The following is a 22,981-nucleotide window of genomic DNA, read 5'->3' on the forward strand; positions in this document are numbered from 1 at the left end:
CATTTCTTGGCATTTCAGTGCTGGGAGTTCTTTCCCTGTTCCCTGCGATTCTTATGCAAGGAGTTGACCTTAAGGGACTATTCAAGTGGCAAGCAGTTTAAATGGCTTCCCAAGGCATTTGGAAATGCCTTGCAGCAATGTGGTAATATGGACTGTATTGCCAGAGACAGAATTAATGTTTGTGTGTGTGTGTGTGTGTGTGTGTGTGTGTGTGTGTGTGTGTGTGTGTGTGTCCTCTTACACCTCATTGTAAGTCCACCAAACCTGAAGGCAGCCATACAGAATGTAAATGCTGACTTACTTACCTTAATATTGTGGGCTCAAAATTTAAGTTTCTCACTTAGTGCATCTAAAATGCAAGCAGTTTTAAGTACTTTCAAAACAATTACTACTCCTCAGTTTCAAGAACCAGTTGCACCCCAAATCCTCTGGTGTAAAACTGAGGGATAATAGTGGACTATCAGTGTTTGCGTGACTGAACACACAACGGCAGTCTATAAGACAGTACCAGCATCTCTTCCTGCACTACAAAAGTATAAAATAGTATCTTCTTTTGAGCCTAAAGAGGAACTCATGGAATCACTAGTAATCCTAATTCTTGATTATGATGATTCTATTCTTCAAGGTTTTCAGTATAAGAGCTCATGCTAGATGGAACTGCCAATGAACACCTGAGTACAATACATTTGTGACATTCACATTATTGTTCCCACCCACCATATTATCACTCCTGCCTATGAACAAATATCTTGGCTACACGCAGATAAACGCAGAGACTTATGCACCCTCTGTTTGCTCTACCACCTACTTATTATTTAATTTGACTCTATAACACTTTCTGTCTGGAGAACATAGCAGAAATACTTTTCTCATCAAAGCAAAATTCTCGCTATACCATTTCATTACACAGCTAGCTTCTCAAAATCTTTTTCTTATCTGACTCTGGAGCTACCTTTCTCAAAATCTCAGGGGAAATTGCACTCCTTTTCTGCTTCAGAAGACAGATAGTGGTGTGCCATCTATCGCAGTAGCTCTCTCTTCCACATACTTCTTCCAGCGAGCTCCAGTCTAACCTCCGCTGCCCCCAACTGTCCTCCCTCCCACTTGTTTTCAGAGCTCTCTATGAAACAGTCTGTGTTCTCTTTCTTAACAATTACTAAGTGATTATCACAGCCATATCAATCATCTACTTGTCATTATCCTTCATGTTTTAATTGATATTAAACATGACTTCCAAAGTGTTAAACTAATATTATTATTGTTTTGAATTTCTGTTGTTGTTTTTAATCAGTACTATTATTTTTATTGGTAACTCTCCGATGTTTACATAACTGAGCCATAAGTATGCGTAGATACTGAGAGCTTGAAAACCAATGGTTAGTAATAATTTTTCATATATATAAGATAGTGTCTGAAGCCAAGCTAAATAAAGCAGTAAATAAGTATAAATAAATATAATAGAGGGAAACATTCCACATAGGAAAAATATATCTAAAAACAAAGATGATAAGACTTACCACACAAAAGCGCTGGCAGGTCGATAGACACACAAACAAAGACAAACATCACACAAAATTCTAGCTTTCGCAGCCAACGGCTGCTTCGTCAGGAAAGAGGGAAGGAGAGGGAAAGACGAAAGGATGTGGGTTTTAAGGGAGAGGGTAAGGAGTCATTCCAATCCCGGGAGCGGAAAGACTTACCTTAGGGGGAAAAAAGGACGGGTATACACTCGCACAAACACACACATCCATCCACACATATACAGACACAAGCAGAAATAAATAAATTGACTATGCCCTGATTTGATAGTAGGAAATCTACTCCAAGAATGGCATCATATTCATTACCACGTGAGGAAATATTTCCTTTCATTCCAGGGAAGTATACCCTTTAACATAAAGAAATAATAGAACTTACATTTGTTGCAACACGCCTCCCCCCCTGCCCCCCCCCCCCCCAATATCTCACAGTGTGAATCCCAGACCTACACGCGCACACACACACACACACACACACACACACACACACACAACATGAAACCCAGACCTTAGCAACCTTATTACCGATACAAAGGTCTGGTGGCCTCTCATAAGTCCATCAAGAGCATGCTGCTCTGGTTCTTGGATAATGACTTCATCCCATTTCCATTATGCACTTTTTCATAGATCTCACCATTTATTCTTGTTGTCGAATCCTCAGACCTTCACCATTGTTCTGTGTGATACTGTTCATTGTAATATCAACTTGAATTAGTAGCACTCCAGTAACATCGCGCATAGTCTGTCACAGATGCATTTCTAATAGCACTTGATAAGTTGACATGCCTTAACCAACAATTTAAGATGCGTTATCCTTATTGGCTGTTCCTGTCTACATTTTATCAAAGTTATTGCTACTTCAAATCCTGTTAAAACAATACTTTCCGGAAAATGGGATTACCAGGTTAATGGCTATACACTCAAGCTTGAGGCTTGTGGAATAAGTCTCACTAGAACTTACATCTGCTTTCCCTCTTTCGGCTTTACTAGCTCATTTTGTAAGGTTAAATTAGTACTTTGCAACTGTGCTACTTCATTGAGCAAATGTGGGACCATGTCATGGGTGCCAGCCTCTCAGCTGCTGTGTGTTAGGATTCACACTGTTAAATATTTACACTGTAGTGAAGAACAAAGGGAAATATAATACTTGAGCACATGCTCTACATCAGCTTGTGGCAATACTGCTGCTGCAGATATCCACTGGGATCCAGAATCAGTTCCTGATGGAATGTGTAACACCTGACTTTAAACACCCTATATGACTTCATATGTAGTTGGGATAGATAGCTGATCTCACCAGGCAGACTACATGTATTCCAACATGGGTAGACCTGGAGTGCATGGTAGCTAAATTTTGGAGCAACAAAAGAGTAGTTATTTGGGACATAGCAGCATTGGACAGAGCCAGCAGGCAAACTTCAGACGGATTCAGTCAATATGTTTATTGACAGATATACAAGCATTAGGAGGCAGAGTGTGTGAAGAAAACTGTTCATAAAGATTTACTATTACCGTGAATTTGAAATCAAAAAATGTTTAAAGAAAAACTGCATGAAGTAAATTAATATTGTATAAACCCCAAGAATCTGTTTTACTTCTGGAAACTTCAGAAGCAAACCTCTATATGAGCAGTTTCCCAATCCTGTTAAAATTCTGACAGTAAAATCCTTTGATAGTAAAAACAGTAAAACACTCTGCAGCTAATTTGATAGATAAGGACACAGTATACTGTAATTCTGCTTACCAGTAACAGTTAAACCCAGATAAATTTGCTTCTAAACATGTACACTAACTTGAATCAATGGCGAGTAAGCTACTTCTTAAATGGCGGATGCCTCAACTTACACATTTGGCCACATTTCACAGTACAACACACAAATTCCTCAGCCTAAACGACTGTATGTACACATTGCAGCACACCCCTTCAAAAGACACACACAACACATGCAATGACTAGTATAAATATACAAAAAATCAAAAACAAATCAAATTATGACAGTAACTACTGTTAGTGGTGGGGTCAACCATCACTTAAGGTGAACAGTCTTTACTGTACACTATTATACTTTTATTTATGGAGAGAAACATTAAGATATAGTCTGTTACAAAGCAGAAAAAAATTAAATTGGTTGCAATTGTGAGTTTCTGGAAGAGAGGAATGGTTTTGAGTCTTAACTGTTCTGGGTCGGCGTGATGTGGTGACGGCGGTAGAAGCAGTTTGAAGTTGCTGATATGAATCCTGAAAGTTCATCCAATCATGTCCTTGGAATTAATATATCATCTTTCCTTACATCCTGTTTTGGCTGGCGGTGGTAATAAGTTGCATAGCATCCATCTGTCATAGGCCATTTATGCAGCACTTGAAGGTTTTGTTAGTTCAGATGCAACTTTCACACACACGATAGTTTGGTACAGTCCATACATCGTGTTTAAAGTAACATTCCATTTGCTATAATTTGCCAGTTGCTAAGTTAGACAGTCTATCTGTTGTTAATATTAGTGGTTCATGGTAACACTGTTCCTGCAAAAACAGTCACTTACGTGGCCACACAGTTCACAGGTTCCCCACTGGCAGTTACTGTTTTAGCTTGTCATATTTTGTTGCCAAGAAAACTGAGCAATATTAAATTCACAGTATATGTAGTGCAGCTCAATTCTAAACAGACAACAATACTGTCTGTTCACGAGTGCATTGTCACTGCCACAAGCATCGTTTTGCAAAAACCAACAATGTTTGCATAATACAATGTCCATTTAGAAAGTCCATCATAAAGTCAAATTTCAAACCATGTCTAACACCTGAAAGTCCAGTATTAATATTGTATTAAATGCACACCATTACTATGCACAATACTTGCTTCCTTACCACCATGCTCGTGCACCTTCCGTGACTGTTTACCATACACTATTCGACCCAACAACTATCGATACCTCTCTCGCTCCCCAGTTCTTACAACACTTCCACTAATTCCGTTTCACACAATACATTTAATAAAACTACTTTGAAAGATCATCAGAAAAAAATCTAAGTCTTTGCATAAGGAACTCATATAGGAAAGAGCAAAGTAAATATAGTCACGCTTCATGTTCTACACTATATAACCAAATGAAAATGGTTCTACGTTATCAGAAATACATGTATGAAGTACAAGGTAGTAAAAGAAAGGGAAAAAATTATATCTCGTTTGTAGTCATGGCATCACAAGAGTCAAGAGACTTGCTCTTATAGGTAGCTTGAAGCAAATAGCAAGGTGGTGGTTTGGCTAGTCATCCTAATGACTTGGTTCTTTGAATTGCAACTACTCCAGTGGATAGGCTCCATTGACTGTCTACTTTACCAGAAAAACAGCTGCATGTTTATGGGCCACTTCCTGATGACAGTGCCACTTTTGAAGTACTAATGCTGCTGTGGCTTAACGCAGATCAGCAGTATGCACTTGCAGATAGTGAGAGGTCACTACAATTTAAATCTTTGATGATACTCTGTTTCTGTTCACCATAACTTCCTATCACGCCTGTTGAATCATGGCAGGTTTAAACACTGCAGAACAATCTTGCTTGGCACTAGCACATCTGAACTAACTTGTACTATACCTCTGAATTTTAAATATTTAAGAAGTAAAGGAAACAACTTACTGAGAAGTAGACGCATTGAGTTGGAAAGAACATAAACAAAACTGAAAACTTTACTAGCTATCAACTGATTCGGCATTTTTTAATTTTTTTATTTTTTAAAAAAAGCTAGATTTCACATTCATAAGTGCATACACAAATTTGGCTGACTACACTATGCCAGCTGACAGCTCTGCAGCTGGACTGGGTTGGGGGTTTGTCAGGTTGAGGGGTGCACGATGACATGGAATTAGGAGGGATGGAGAGAGGGTTTATTGAGAAGTAAAATACAGTGGTGTGCTACCAAAATACTGTGGACCTGTGATTTGTTGGTTTAGTGTATAGATGCATATCATACGCTGCAGTCGAAGCTGTTGCAACTTTTCCCCCATCAGTATTCCCTCCTACCATCCTACAAAATCCAGAATCGAAACTAATCCATGGCACTGTTTAAAACCACCACCAAAAACCTCATTCCTACAGAAGTTTCAGTACTATCCTAAGACCTCACCTTCAGCCACAAACTTGAAGTTCAGCCCCCTCCCAGTTCATACTACAATCCAAAGGTAACCCTTCCCCACTCCTATGTAACCACCCTTGTGGTTACCTCCCTGAGATTACTTACCTCCAACATGGTCACACCTCCTTTCAAAGGTCCCTTCCCACACACACACACAAACCTCTCAACAGAGAAAATAACAGTGCCAGTAGGTTGTAACGTATCCTTTGAATCATGCAAATTCATGTTGATGTTGCTTCGTCTCAGCTCCAGAAGTTTACCAGGAAACTTCTAGGGAAGCCTCTGTCTGATAGTTGCACTGGAAACGTTTCTTGAGAAAATTCTTCACCAATTTCTTCAGACTGTTCCCACTTAGATATTTCTTCCTCTGGAGTTTCCGGTATTTATTACTCACTCAATGAAAGTGATGTATTTGTAGTAGCAGAACTACAGAAAGCATTGGAATGTAGAGAATATATGCACAGATCTAATGACAGTGTGAGCACGCAGTGTCTCAGTCTGTCGCAATAGCAGTTTGCTACTGCCTCTATCAAAGCAATTCTGTAGGCTGACAACAAGAGATGGCATATGGAAAGGGGCAGTAACTAGATGTTCCTACATGGTTCTCATACAAAATCTGTCAAGTTTTTGAGTGAAAGATGGCTTGCACATCATGAAACATCACAGCCTTAGATATAATAGGGCACAGTCATTTGAATAGTGTCATAGCCCAAGTTGTTGTTGTGCTTGGTTGCCAAAGTGTTAAAAACACGAATCACTTACTTTACCACCTCATTACCACCTGGATCCCTACTAATCAGTTTTCATCCCACTTCCTTATACACCATCATCACCCATGCACATAGCCTTGCCACTGTCGAATACTACCTCTCCTAACTACCTTCTGACGCCAGATCCTCCATCCTATCCCTTATACATCTAACCAGTTACATTCTCACACATAAATGTGTCTTGTCCTTTGAAGGGAAGATGTACAAATAGATCCACATCACCAGCAAGAGACATGCATGGCACCTTCCTTTGCCAACATATTTACGGGCTATCTAGAGAGAATGATCACACCATGTAAAATCCCGAACCCATAATCTGATTCAGGTTCATTAATTATGTTTTTTTGATCTGGACCCAGGGCCATGACACGCATTCCTCCTCTGCCTCAACACCTTCTCTCCCACCTGCTTCGCCTGGTCCCCCGCAGCCCAATTTTTCACCTGCCTGGACATTGACAAACACCTCTCTCATAGATACATTCATACCTCTGTCCAAATAAAATCTACCAGCCATCAACAATACCTGCATTTTGACATATTTCATCCCTTCTACACCAAAAACTCAGTCCCATATAGTGCAACCAACCATGCACATCATATATGCAGTGACCAGAAATCCCTTCTCCAGTTTGCCTTCACAGATAGGAACTATCCCCCAAACCTAGTCCACAGGCGGTTTTCCCACACAGTGCCTTCACACACCCCCAATTCTCCAATCACCATCAAGAATCAGATGCAAAGGAGCACCTCCACTTCCACTCACTATCATTCTGGACAGGAATAACTAAACCATATCCTTCGTGAAGGCTTTGACTGTTTATCATCCTCCCTCAAAGTGAGGAACATTCTACCCATATTTCCTCCCACCTCTTCCCAAGTGGTATTCCTGTACCCACCTAGTCTGTGCAATATCCTTGCCTGTCATTGCTCCACACCCACATCCAACCACTTGTCACATAGATCATACACTTGTGGAAAATCCAGTTGCGAAACCTGTTCAAGATAGCCATCAAGCACATGCACCCCAGTCCTATCACAGGCTTATCCTATCTTATCAGAGACTGGACTACCTGTAGAAGCATTCATGTCATATACCACCTCTGATACAATTTCTGCACAGAATTTTATGTGGACATGACAACCAGACTAACGGCCACCACCAAATTGTGGCCAAGAGTGAAGTTAACCACTCAGTCACTGAACATGCTGCTGGACAAAGTATGCTCGATTTCAATTAAGGCTTTACAACCTGTGGCATCTGGATCCTGGATAAATTACATATATGGGAATTATCCTTGTAACACGTTTTCCAATCCTGTAATCCTCCTGGTATCAATCATCGCTTGTATCCTAACTTCATTCATCCTGCACCCACACCCTCTTTCCTGTAGTCACCGCACCTCTCAATCCAGCTCCATGTTATTATGCACTGCATGAGTGTACCATTGTGGAATGTAGTAAGTGTCCTTGCCACATCCATATCCTGTGCACCTACTACCTGCTCCCAGCATTCCTATCCTGCCTTTCTCCCCCATCCACCCTTCCTCAGCCTTTGCTGCTTATCACTTCTTTTCTTCCCGTGCCCACTCCATCAGACACAACCCACAGTCAAGTGAAGCTACAGTCTCTGTCCAGTGTAGCTACACAAGTGTGTATGTGTGTGTGGGGGGGGGGGGGGGGGGCAGTGAGCATGTGTGTGTACTATAGCTTGAAAAAGTATTTATGTGAAAGCCATCAAAGTTTTCGCTGTTGATTATGTGTCTTTTGAAGTCTCAAGGCCTATATTGTTTAGTGAGTTGTTTGCTTTATTCCATAAATATACATTCTACCAGGACTATTGAGTTTTATCCATTGATTTAGCTCATCTTCATCCCTAGCTAAGAATGTTTTATATTGACTGCTCAGATAATCTTCAGCCTGTGTCCTGTCACATTTGGTAAGCAGAAATATTTTTCTGGCTTTCTTAACATTCTTTTTGACACTTTTTTGTTGGTCCTAGAATATCTTTGTAGTCTCTGATTCTCTCCTCTAGAGTAAAGAATTGAATATTTTGGGCCTGTTAGTTGCAGATTGTCTATAAAAGCATCCAACTGCCATGATTGGTATTCAGCTTATCATTGCAATATATATTCCAATTGGACTTAAAGATTTTGCTGCCATTACCTTCTGGGGTCAGGCAGCTTTTTACCCTTAATTCTGGATGTTAATAAGTGACACTAATTCTGGCACCACACAAAGAAAAGTTCTGCAGTTAACTAATACCATATCAACATTTTCTCTTTCTGACCTGCAAGGATTAATGTGCTCCTCCATAATTGGTGTGTCTGGCCTACTTCCTTCCCTTGTTATGGCACGTAATTCATCATCAAACGCATTTCGTCCAATCTACTCCCATGTATACATCTTATTTACTCTGGTATCCATGCAATCATTTCCTTTTTGCTGTGTGTTTCTGCAATCCTTCACCTGATAGCTGTAGTCCATAAATCTGCATCTGAGATCATTGTAGGATCCTTTGAGCCTCTGGTTTAAGCCTCCCACTCACCTTCAGACCAGAGGGCCACTTCATTCTGGAGAATGGTGCAAATTGTGAGTCATATGTCCACCCTCTATGTGAGGCTAGCTGTTGTCACCAGCTGTTTAAAGGTGTTAAGAATGATCTTTGAATCCAGGTGGCAGGTACCATTCATGCCATCACGAGCTACAATTTGCAGCTGGTTACAATGAATGCACTCAGTTGCTGCTGGCAGAGCGACCTCCACTTCTTGGATGAGACAAGTTTGCGTTATTATTATTATTATTATTATTATTATTGTTGTTGTTGTTGTTGTTGTTGTTGTTGTTGTTTTACTCAAGATTTCCTTATAAGCTTTCCAGCTGTTTTCCAGAGGGGTTCGTTGTTGTTGTTGTTGTCGTTGTCGTTGTCCTCAGTCCAGAGACTGGTTTGCTGCAGCTATCCATGCTACTCTATCCCGTGCCAGCCTCATCATCTCCGAGTAACTACTGCAACCTACATCTTTCTGAATCTGCTTAGCGTATTCATCCCTTGGTCTCCCTCTGTGATTTTTACGCTCCACACTTCCCTCCAATACTAAATTGGTGATCCCTTGATTCCTCAGAAGGTGTCCTACCAACTGATCCCTTCTTCTAGTCTAGTTGTGCCACAAATTCCTTTTTTCTCCCCAGTTCCATTCAGTACCTTCTCATTACTTGTGTGTATACCCATCTAATCTTCAGCATTCTTTAGTAGCACCACATTTCAAAAGCTTCTATTCTCTTCTTGTCTAAACTGTTTATCATCCATGTTTCAGTTCCTTACATGGCTACACTCCATAGAAATACTTTCAGAAAACTCTTCCGGACACTTAAATCTATACTTGATGTTAACAGATTTCTCTTCTTCAGATAAGCTTTCCTTGAGATTGCCAGAGTACAATTTATATCCTCTCTACTTCTACCATCATCAGTTATTGTGCTCCCCAAATAGCAAAATTAATCTACCACTATGAGTGTCTCATTTTCTAATCTAATTCCCATAGCATCACCTGATTTAATTTGAACTGTCCATTCTGCTCAACTGATCTTCCAGGTCCTTTGCTGTCTCTGTCAGAATTACTAAGTCATTGGAAGACGTCAAAGTTTTTATTTCTTCTCCATTGATTTTAATTCCTACTCCAAATTTTTCTTTCATCTCCTTTACTGCTTGCTCAAAATAGAGATTGAATAACATTGGAGATGGGCTATAACCCTGTCTCACTCCCTTCCCGACCATTGCTTCACTTTCATGCTCCTTGACTCTTATAATTGCCGTCTGGTATCTGCACAAACTGTAAATAGCCTTCCGCTCCCTATATTTGATCCTTGCCTTCTTCAGAATTTGAAAGAGGGTATTCCAGTCAACATTGTCACGTGTGTATGTCAAGGCTGTAAAACATTGACACAAATTCTTTACAGACGAAAGGAAAAACTGGTAGAAACCGACCTTCTGGAAGATCAGTTTGGATTCAGAAAAAATGTTGGAACACGCAAGGTAATAATGACCCTACGACTTATCTTAGAAGATAGATTAAGGGAAGGCAAACCTACATTTCTAGCATTTGTAGACTTAGTTCTCTAAGTCTCTCCCAAGATTATCAGTAGTTCTAATGGAATGTTGTCTACTACTGGGGCCTTGTGTCAACTTAGATCTTTCAGTGCTCTATCAAATTCTTCACACAATATCATATCTCTCATTTCATCTTCGTCTACGATCTCGTCCATGTCCATAATATTTCCCTCAAGTACATCACCCTTGCATAGACCCTCTGTGTACTCCTTCCACCTTTCTGCTTTCCCTTCTTTGCTTAGAACTGGTTTTTCATCCGAGTTCTTGATATTCATACAGTTGGTTCTCATGTCTCCAAAGGTCTCTTCAATTTTCCTGTAGGCAATATCTATCTTGCCCCACATGATATATGCCTCTACATCCTGACATTCGTCCTCTAGCCATCCCTGCTTAGCCATTTTGCCCTTCCTTCGATCTCATTTTTGAAACGTTTGTATTTCTTTTTGCCTGCTTTATATACTGCATTTTTATATTTTCTCCTTTAATCAGTTACATTCAGTATCTCTTCTGTTACCCAAGGATTTCTACTAGCCCTCATCTTTTTACCTACTTGATCCTCTGCTGCCTTCCCTATTTCATCTTTCAAAGCTACCATTCTTCTTCCACTGTATTTCTTTCCCCTGTTCTTGTCAGTTGTTCCCTAACACTCTCTCTGAAACACTCTACAATTTCTGGTACTTTCAGTTTATCCAGGTCCCATCTCCTTAAATTCCCACCTTTTTGCAATTTCTTCAGTTTTAATCTACAGTTCATAACCAATAAATTGTGGTCAGAGTCCACATGTGCCCCTGGAAATGTCTTACAGTTTAAAACCTGGTTCCTAAATCTTTGTCTTACCATTACATAACCTATTTGAAACCTTCCAGTGTCTCCAGGCCTCTTCCACATATACAACCTTCTTTGATGATTCTTAAACCAAGTGTTAGCTATGAAGAAGTTGTACTGTATGCAAAATTGTACCAGGCAGCTTCCTCTTTCATTCCTTACTTCCATTCCATATTCTCCTACTACTTTTCCTTTTCTTCCTTTTCCTACTATCGAATTACATTCCCCCATGACTACTAAATTTTCATCTCTCTTCACTATCTGAATAATTTCTTTTATTGCATCATACATTTCTTCATTCTCTTTCATCATCTGTGGAGCTAGTTGGCATATAAACTTGTACTACTATGGTAGGTGTGGGCTTCGCGTCTATCTTGGCTACTCGCATTTGGGAGGACAACAGTTCAATCCCATGGCTGGCCATACTGATTTAGGTTTTCCATGATTTCTCTAAATTGCTTCAGGCAAATGCCTGGATGGTTCCTTTGATAGGGCACGGCCAACTTCCTTCCCCATCCTTCCCTAGTCCGATGATACCGATGACCTCGCTGTTTGGTCTCTTCCCCCAAATCAACCAAACCCTCTATCTCGGCTGCAATAATGTGTTCACTACACCGTTCATAGTAGCTTACCTGTGCGCCTATTTTTTTATTCATTATTAAACCTACTCCTGCATTACCCCTATTTGATTTTCTGTTTTCCTGACCAAAAGTCGTATTTGTTCTGCCACCATACTTCACTAATTCCCACTACATCTAACTTTAACCTATCCATTTCCCTTTTTAAATTTTCTAACCTACCTGCCCGATGAAGAAATCTGACATTCCATGCTCTGATCCATAGAATACCAGTTTTGTTTCTGCTGATAATGACATCCTCCTGAGTAGTCCCCACTTGGAGATCCAAGTGGGGGACTATTTTAACTCTGGAATATTTTACCCAAGAGAACACCATCATCATTTAACTATACAGTGAAGCTGCATGGCCTCAGGAAAAATTACGGCTGTAGTTTCCTCTTGCTTTCAGTCGTTCACAGTACCAGCACAGCAAGGCCGTTTTGGTTAAATTTACAAGGCCAGATAAGTCAATCATCCAGACTGTTCTGAGCATATGCTCTTCTCTAATGACCTCGATGATGACTTTCAATGTGCCTGTCTGCCACTCAGTGTCTCCTCTATGTGCTAAATAGCAATATTGTCACGTAGAAGAAAATGTAATTAGATGAATGACAAACACTAACTTCACTTAACGAAGGTTTATTCAGCACTTGCACATACAAGAGTGCGGATTGAACTGCCTCTGGCCAGAACACATACAGTATATATACAGCTACAGAACATTCCAGTACAATGATTCTTGATATTTGTGGATATTTCTAGAATGTACTCGAACCGAATATAGAAATTAAAATTGTACAGTCGAGGTGAGTTTTGAACTCATGACCCTCCATGCAACAGTTTCATTTCATAACCACTACACCACAATGCTACTCAACTCGTTCTGCGACAATATTTTCTACTAGGGCAATACCAAAAGTAAGGTCTCATATATTTTTAGATTTACAAACAGCTGTTTATATTCTGTAACAGTTTATTTTTCCACATAATCACCATTTCAGTCAATGCATTTTTGTAGGTGCTGTGTCAGTTTTACAATGTCCATGTCATACCAGCTCACTGCCATGTCCTTTATGAACCTTTTCTTTCATCTCATTGTCGGAGCATAATTGCCACCCAGACAAATGTTCCTTTAACTTATGCAACAAGTGGTAGTCACTTGGTGCCAAGTCTGGACTGTGTGGTGGCTGGGTGATGATGTTCCAACCAAAGTTTTACAGAAGATGCACAGTCTGATGTACTAGGTAAGGGCAGGTGTTGTTAAGGAGAATTCTTGTGCCCTTACTCATCATTCCTATTCTTTGGTTGTGAATTGCCCCTCTGAGTTTTTACAGTGTTTAAGAATATCTGTCACCATACAAGATGGTGCCACTCACATGGTTATTGCTTTGTCTGAGGATCAAAGTGGAATGTCCAGGTTTCATCACTTGCAACTATTGAGTCCAAGAAGTTGTCCTTTTCATCTGCATAGATGTTAAGAAACTTACATAAATAAGCAACTCATTGCCCTTTGTGGCTTTACGTCAGCATATGCAGTTCCCATCCTGCACAATTTTCTGATATTGCAACTTTTCAATTAAAATCCTGTGGATGTTGCTTCAGAAAACTTCAGAAACCAAAATGCAGGGAGCATCTAGGGTGATTCTCTGATCTCCATGCTTAATTTTGTCAACCTTCATGACTTTCATTGAAACTGAAGGGCTACCGCTCCTTTCTGCATTGTGAATTTCAGTACAACTCACTGTAAACTCTCTACACCTCTTGCAAAAGTTTTTGACAGTGATGCATGACTATTCATAACTTCTGTCAGTTGGTTGTGAATTTCAACTGGTTTAACACCTTTTGCATTAAAAAATCAAATAAAACTGCATCTACACTCTGCAAGCATCTTATTGTGTGTGGCAGAGGGTACTTTGTGTACCAGTGTCACTTCTCCCTTTTCCTGTTCCAGTCACGCACCATTCATCCGAAAGAATGATTGCCGGTAACCCTCCTTGTGGGCTTGAATTTCTGTAATATTGTCTTGATGGTCTTTTTGTGAGATACAAATAGGAGGCAGCAATATATTGGTTGATTCTGTAGGAACATACACTATCGTAATTTCAAGAGTAGACCACGTTCTGATGCAGAATGCCTTTATTGCAACAGCTGCTGTTGAAGTTAGCTGAGCAATAACTGTGTGAATTTTGCAGTTGGCAGCAGCATTCAAAGGAAACTCCATTGTGAATGGCTGCCATGCCAGGTCTGAGTGTCAGAGTGCTTATTTGGGAGTAGTGAAAGTGCCACTCACAACAGTGTGGCCAACAACTGTAATAACAGTTCATCTACGTCCACAAAAAATAGAAGACCTTGTTTTTGGAATTTCTCTCATATTTCATATTGTTGTTATTTCATTCCACATATTCCATTCTTCAATGTGCTTTCAGGGTGGCTGGCTCATAAATTTATTTTCTAATTTCTCAGGCAACAACAGTACCCTGATTTGTTATTTTAGATTTATTTTCTTTCCCGTTTTTATTTTATTATCATATATTTGAAATAAAGACTATATAACTTTGTTTACAATGTATCATTTTTGGGACTAACAGCTATGACCTTTTGTGTAATTTTATGTATTAAATTTAGTTTTGTGTTGTGGGAGATATTATATGCTGTGGAGATAGGTGATTCACTTCTCTGGTATTTGTTTCTGGGGAGGAAAAAAGGCGGCCACTTGTGGCAGAGGATACTTCTTGTACCTCTGTCATTTCCCCCTTTCCTGTTCCAGTACCAAATGGTGCACAGGAATAACAACTGTCAGTAAGCATCCATATGAGCCGCAGATCTTTCTTATTTATTCGGATCTTTTTGTGTGATTTATGTTGGAGGAAGCCTCATGTTGGCAGATTATTCTAGGAGCATTCACTCTTGGAATGTTAACAGTGTACTACATTGTGATACACAAAACGTCTTTTGTAGCATCTGCAGTGGGTTAGATGAGTGTCTTCATGGCACTTTCGTGAACCTGTGACAAAAAACGTTACTCTTCATTGTATCTGCTTTACTTTCTGTATCAGTATTACCTGCTAAGGGTCCCAGACTGAACAGTAATACTCTAGTACTGGTCCATCGAGGATTTGGTAAGTTACCTGCTTCATTCATGTGTTACACTTCCTGAAGATTCTTCCAATCAATCTCAATTTGACCTCTGCCTTTGCCAGCCAGTGTGGCCGAACGGTTTTTGGCGCGTCAGTCTGGAACCGTGCGACTGCTACGGTCGCAGGTTCGAATCCTGCTTCAGGGATGGATGTGTGTAATGTCCTTAGGTTAGTTAGGTTTAAGTAGTTCTAAGTTCTAGGGGACTGGTGACCTCAGATATTAAGTACCATTGTGCTGAGAGCCATTTGAACCATTTTTTAACCTCTGCCTTTCCTGCAATTAGTTTTCTTTTGGTTGTTCCACTTGAAATCACTGTACACTCCTGTAGGTTTGATGGATGTGACTGATTGAATGATTATTTGAAAACTGTGTAATCAAACAATAATGGGTCCATCCACGTATTTCTGCTCAGTATATTACATTTCTTAATGTTGAGATTCAACTGCCAATCTTGTATAAAGCTTCGATCCTCTGCGGTTTGTCTTTCATTACACTAAAAACTATTTTGTTTTTGCAAAATACGATGCTCTATATTCTTCATTCCAATAAAAAAACTGGTGTGCTATTCAGTTTGCTCATATTTTGTTAATTGTGAGACATTGTGAAACTATTCAATGCCTTCAAGTCGAGGAACATAGCGGTGAACTTGGCATTAGTATCTACTGCCTTGTGGGTCCTCTCAATGAATAGAGTGCGCTGGATTTCTTAAGACAGTTGTTTGCACAGTCCATACTGATTCATGCAGAGGAAATATTTGATACCCAGAAAATCCATAATCTCCTTCCTCTTCTTTTGCCTTTTCCCATATGGGGTTGGCATTGTTAAAAGTGTTGAGGCAATGCTAGTGGTAGCTGGTGGCTGGATGCCCTTTCCGATGTGACCCCTCTCCTTTGGGATGGAATCTGTGCACCCCTCTCCCCTGGGATGGAATCTATGTACCCCTCTCCCCTGGGATGGAATCTTTATACCCCCCTCTCTCAGCATGCAGAGTAAATCTGTGTTTGGTGTGACAACGTTTTTCTGGATGTTTGCGTAGCACGTGTGAGGTGGGATGTGGATACCAGCCTGGTATTAACTTAGCTGCATGTGGAAATCCAGAAAGGTCATAATACATAAGCATAGAAAGTGTTACAGAATTCTGTAGTTGATTGGTGTCAGTGGTATAAGCCTATAATTTTGTTAATCTGTCCAGTGACCGTTCTCGAAAATAAGAATGCATGCACATTTTTTTCAATCCCTGGCTTTTTTCCCTCCAATGATTTACAATAGTTAGCTGTTAAAAGAATAGCAGTTTCCAGTTACCTTTCCTCTGTTAATTGATTTCAGTTGATTTTCTATCCCTTGGAACTCTTGTACAATCTTGTAACTGAAACAGTCTTGAAAAACAGAATGACAGTACTTTATGTTAAATTCGAAAATCCTGCATGGATAGTAAGTATCATGACTTCTTGAACTAATGTACATGGGACTCATGAACAGGCAGCAATCAAGATTTTACACTAAAAGGATTTTAAATAAAGTATAATTTAAAAAATAATTATTTAGCCTTTTATCTTATTCTGCATTTATCAGTTAATGCACTGTCAAACTATAATGAAGTGATGAGTCTCTACCTTAGTATTGGTATATAATGCACTATTATCGGATGATCGCAACAATGCATTAAAACACAAAAGTGAAAATTGCAGACAAAAACTAGTACCAGTAGATCACAAAAAATAGTGTGTGTTTATGTTGCAGTGTTCTGTATTTCTGCCCAATTATTCAGCCTTTGTAGACTTCAGATAGCCATTCTTCTTTTATCTTATTATACTTACATGCAGATTTCAGTTGCACATTGCTTATTAGTTGTTTCAATTTCAGCTGTAGTGGATTTGAATGGACGTTTCTTCGGTGGGCGACAAGTGAAAGCTGGTTTCTATAGTTGGGAGAAATTCAACAATTTACAGTTGCTGGATTAAGTGGACTACAAGGTAGGTACTCTCACAAATGTGTTATAGTTCTTTCTGTGTACCCACAGTAGTGAAAAGATTGTACTGAGAATATTAGAAACTGTACCATGTTTGATGGTTACATGAATGAATCAGTTGCATTGTTATATTATCATATTTAATGGATTTATCTATGTCACATCAGATTAACAGTTTCATAATTAATTAAGAAATAAATAAGAAAATTTTGTGGATGTTCTAATCAGGTGATGTAAGCACAGCTGAAATTTGGCTTACAAGGGCTTCCCCAAGCCAGCTTATGCTTAACACCATAAACTTTCAGGAGAACTTCATAACAAGTGTTGAAAATGCCACATTTTGCATGTGTAGTAAAAGTAAAATTTGACTGTATGGGTATTATAATCAGAATTGACAAGGGAAACCTACCCTGAAATTTTTTGCACTGGAAGAATACAACGAAAGAAATGCACTGTCGAAATTTTAGCTGTTAAGAGGCATTGCAAGTTTTTTTTAAAAAAAGCTGAAAGTTGCCAAATTCCTAGCACTCAGGTGGTGGTAGAGACATACACCCCTACTGCCACTGTAGCAGCTGTGCATGCACAACTAGGCACACACACAACCGAGGTCGACTGTACATTTGTAAACAGGAAACATAACACAACCCGATCGTAATTTGTAAAGGATGTTTCAGGTTAATGTTCGTTGATAGTTTCCCTGACACTACCGTACACAGTTACTATTCTCTCGAATTAGCAACTCAAGTAACACCTATTACAAATTATCAGTTGCTTTTTGCAGTATTGGTAAGTATTGACAATACAGATAAAGCTGAATTAATATTTATTGTGCATTTGTAAGGCATGCCTGTTAATAGTACCTTTTTTTCTTCCAGTTTCACAGTAATGTGGAATCCAATTAATGTTCTCAATTTAGCAATGATGAAATATGAAGAACATGGTTTCCAGCCAAAATCACCTATTTCTCCTGTGGCTGTACATATGTGTCATTTATTAGTTTATTTCCTTGACATTGATTCAAATGATATTGACATTTCATTTGAAATTGTGGATACATTAGAAGAAATATGAAATAACTGTGACAATGCAATGAATTGTTGTTCAGTTGACATCAGTTGTCCTGGTAACAGGTCTGCAGAAGAATACATTCCAAGCCTAACACAAAAAAAAAAGAAGAAGAAGACACGTACTGCAACAGCTTTCAGTGACAAAGGAAAGGCAAAGACATATTGGTTAAACGAAGGAGAGAAAAAACACTTGAAGTTACGCAGTGTGCAAAGGTGTTTTCGTTTTTTAAAATCAGAGAATGAACTGTACAAATGGAAGAATGAATTACATGAAATTTGCGCCAAACGGAAACCCGAAACCATCTGAATGAAAAACAGTTCGAAAGATTTAGACCTGCTCATGAGAGGCTATGCACTGTTGCTGATGCAGATCTATGAGACTGGGCCCTCTGAATTGCATCTGACATGAACATTGCTAATTTCTAGGCTTTGTCGACCTGGCTATGCAGGTTCAAGAAATTGTACCAAATAGAAAGTTGCAGAATTACCAAGTTTATGTCGTGTAAATGTGTAGAGCAGCTGTCACTGATAGACAATGCTATAGAGAAATTCATAGCTGACATAAAGACAAAACTTGCTGTTATCCCTGCAACTGCTGTTTATAATGCTGATCAGTCAGGTGTTTAGTGAAAGAACTGCATGCACACCATACTTTACCATTTCGGGGGGGGGGGGGGGGGGGGACAACTGAGTCAGTTGCCCAATCAACGAATGCAATGACACATTCATATACGATAATGCCAGTGATAAGTATGAGTGGTTTACTGTTTCCACTGCTGTATATCTATCATCAAGAACCGCAATGCAAATTAGGACAGTGCACATGCCATGCAAAATAGTCCTCACTGAATAACAAAGTTTCACATTGTGGCTCTAACTAGATAGAGTTGTATCCTGTATGCTGAATATTAGCTCCAAAAACAAAAACTAATAACACAGTGTTTATAGGCAATGTTTGCTACCTCATGTTCTCTTCCATTTCCTCTAGTATAAATGATTCTACCCATATACAAGCAAGTGGTAGTAAATTTTCTGCAAATGCTCTTTCGTACGTGTTTGCTTCCATTCGCTTAATTGTAAACCAGGCTTTGATGCTTGAAAATGGTGTCTCTAACTCTGGATGATTCCACTACGTTGTTCTGTGTGGGCAGAGTGTAACACACCGACTGGAGGTACTCAATATCGAAATTACAATGACAATGGACTGTACTGTACCAATGTCGCTATGCTGTTAATGTATGGCTTCCTGCTGTGCAAAATACCTGGGCGAACCAATTGACCACTGCAGCTTTAATTAGGTACAGTTTTTAATTTCACATTCGATATTATGACTGCAGATCGCTATCTGATTTTAGAAGATTCCAGTCATAGTGGAGTGCCTGGCGACTACTTGCGGAGTCTAGCTCGTACCATAATCACACTCTCAAGGAACAAATTGAAGACAGATCAACCTTAGTATAATTACTACTTCGGCAAACTCAACCACTAACTATGCAGCCGGCTCGAAAATCGAATAATGAAAGACAGCACCCTTACTTTACACAACATTGTGATCGAACAATGACATGATTACACTACGAATAGGCACATCTAAACATTGTAATGACACGGATCACCAGTATCAAGAAGTAATTACGAGATAGGTCAATTTAAATAACAACTCTCATTATCTAAACTAGTGGTCGAATCAAAGCAACAAATCTGTTTAAATACAGTACCTATTTATATAATGTCGAGATAAATGTCGCTTCTAGCTTGCAGTTGTTCTCCCACACAACAAAATTCTCACAACACAATACATTATCTCTGGAAAAGACTCGTAACTTTTTAATTACTTACAAAATTCCTATTCCATATATCATTGTGTTATGACCAGTTTGTATTAAGACACTTTTACTGATCATTGCTATGTAAAGAACACAACGTCATGTACTCCACCGATTTACCAATCTTTGTTATAGGTATAATCGTTGACTGTTCTGTAATAAATTAAAACTTCAGTTCTACTTGCATTTACTGAGGACACACTTTCCATGTATGAAATTGTTTTAACTGTTTAGAATATCTACCTTCTATATATTTATCGTGGATCCACTCAATCAATGAACTTTTGATCAGGTAACCTTACAAATACCATGTATACTTGTGTCCTGCAAAGCAATATTAAGATCTCTGAATTTCACCCTTTGCTTTTCTTATAATGTATGTATCCACACACCAGATACTAATTGAGTACACTTAAGATTTTTGTTAACCCAAGAAAACTTGAATTTAGTGTCTCTAGGTATTTCAATACACTTTTATTCATGTAAGTGTGTGAGGGCCATCAAATACTCCACCCCCACAACACGGAAATTCAGTAATAAAAAAATAAAAAAAAATAAAATAAAAAAAAGCAGGTACCACCGCCACTTCAAATCTAACCTTAAGTGACAATTTAAAACAATTCTGAACCTCTTCATGAATTGACAATACTTGACCCGCTAAGTTCCCTACTTGAATTCGTCCACTCATCACTTTGGCTAACCAAGTTTTTGTTTAGCTGCATGTTGCTCATAAAATGGTTCCTTTATTTTCTCGTCACTTATCCACTCAACTACTGGTGCACTCTATCACAATATAGTGAAACAGTTCGTATTTGTTTGAGCCAATTCTCGGTCCGCTGTAAGATAGTGGTATTTAAACAACAACTGTGAACACGTGTTCAAGGCTTTCCCTTCTCGACACTCACACCAACCACTACCAAACCACTTCAACAATATGACTAACAACCTAATTACCTCTGGGTGAGCCGCGACCACTAATCGTACAACATGGACAAGATATCGGTTCCACCGATTCCCAAAGACTCAGCACCTAAAAATCTACTTCTCTCTCTAACCAGGCTCACACTGGATTTACCACAGCAAACTTTACGACCGAAACTGTCCACAATAAGACAATCAATTGATAACTCATGCACCTAAATTGAACGGAATGGACAGTGTCTTGAGAGGAGGATATAAGATGAAGATCAACAAAAGCAAAACTAGGATAATGGAATGTAGTCGAATTAAGTTGGGTGATGCTGAGGGTATTAGATTAGGAAATGAGACACTTAAAGTAGTAAAGGAGTTTTGCTATTTGGGGAGCAAAATAACTGATGATGGTCGAAGTAGAGAGGATATAAAAAGTAGACTGGCCTTGGCAAGGAAAGCGTTTCTGAAGAAGAAAAATTTGTTAACGTCGAGTGTAGATTTAAGTGTCAGGAAGTCGTTTCTGAAAGTATTTGTATGGAGTGTAGCCCTGTATGGAAGTGAAATGTGGACGATAAATAGTTTAGACAAGAAGAGAATAGAAGCTTTCGAAATGTGGTGCTACAGAAGAATGCTGAAGATTAGATGGGTAGACCACATAACTAATGAGGAGGTATTGAATAGAATTGGGGAGAAGAGGAGCTTGTGGCACAACTTGACTAGAAGAAGGGATTGGTTGGTAGGACATGTTCTGAGACATCGAGGGATCACCAATTTAGTATTGGAGGGCAGTGTGGCGGGTAAAAATCGTAGAGGGAGACCAAGAGATGAATACACTAAGCAGATTCAGAAGGATGTAGGCTGCAGTAGGTACTGGGAGATGAAGAAGCTTGCACAGGATAGAGTAGCATGAAGAGCTGCATCAAACCAGTCTCAGGACTGAAAACCACAACAACAACAACAACACCTAAATTCACCAAAACCAGTGTATCACCAACAACTATTCAGAAAATCCCACAGAATCTCTGTATATTCCGTTGCTTAGCATTGGGAGGAAACAACCATCACAGCCACATATATGAGCAGGGGCCTAACAGACTAAATAGCCATGCTGCCTCCACAAACTGTACCGAAATTAAAATACTGGTACTACCAATCAAAACTCCTTTCCCTCTCCCAAGCCTTAACCGCTAGCTGCGATGCCTCACTACACCATGCAGTGGGTCGCTCTACTATCAGGCCTAGACACACACCGATATATCCACTTAGTCAGTGAGAGGTCTACATGGGAACTCACTAACTCTTTATGTCATACCATAGGAACCATTTAAAATGAACAAACACACAGTGCTATCCCAACTTTTGACAATTAATTAATTATTCGTTGCTGCCGTCGCTTCTCTACGACAGCAGCCAGCTGCTGCACGTCGATCAGGCAGCATCTGTGGACCCAGCGATGGCGAGTTGTTGCATAGCCGAAGTTGTGCGTACTCACCACCTGTTTTTTCATTGATGCTCTTGGATCACCTACAACATATTTTTTTCTCCTTAATACATTGTACAAGTATATTTACAGTAACCACAAGGTGTTATTATTAAGTTATTGGGTAGGATGCTCAGCACTAGTAAAGGCAAACATAACCTGTGCATTTTGACACAGCACAAGGACTGTACAAACTGCTGTTATAAGCTGTTTTCTGTGCGCCAGAAATGTGTAACGCAAAATTTTTTTACGAAATACTTGCAGTGTCTCTTAGCTAAAATTTTGGCAGTGCATGTTTTTGTTCTCTCCTTCCTGTGTAAAAAATTTCAGAGTAGATTTCCGCATGTCTTATTGGACCATTCCCTTGTGAGAGCAACGTACAGGAAATATAAAGTGGTGTGGGAAATCAAACTGTGAATTTACATGGTCCATCGTCAAATTTAAAAGCCTGTTCCTTGCCATTGAACTGCACATTAGTGGAGCGTACATCCAAACCTCAGCTGCCACCCCTTCCATGCATCCAAGGCATCTGCAGCAAACAAATACGCACCGAATCCCATAATAAGTATATGAACAACCTCTCCTAGGCTTTTGTCTTCCTC

At 39.4% G+C, this 22,981-nt stretch overlaps 1 protein-coding gene across 1 annotated transcript in view; it reads left to right on the plus strand.

Annotated features, from left to right (window-relative positions):
• The window catches only part of LOC126188124 (splicing factor 45), a 99,229-nt gene that overhangs the window by 60,088 nt on the left and 16,160 nt on the right, over positions 1–22,981 (plus strand). The window contains exon 9 of the mRNA XM_049929598.1: positions 16,989–17,098. Coding sequence (XP_049785555.1) covers positions 16,989–17,086 — 98 coding nt within the window. The 3' untranslated portion in view covers positions 17,087–17,098. The remainder of the gene's footprint in view (positions 1–16,988; positions 17,099–22,981) is intronic.

This window comes from Schistocerca cancellata, chromosome 5, assembly GCF_023864275.1.
Source record: "Schistocerca cancellata isolate TAMUIC-IGC-003103 chromosome 5, iqSchCanc2.1, whole genome shotgun sequence".
NCBI classification, from domain to species: domain Eukaryota; kingdom Metazoa; phylum Arthropoda; class Insecta; order Orthoptera; family Acrididae; genus Schistocerca; species Schistocerca cancellata.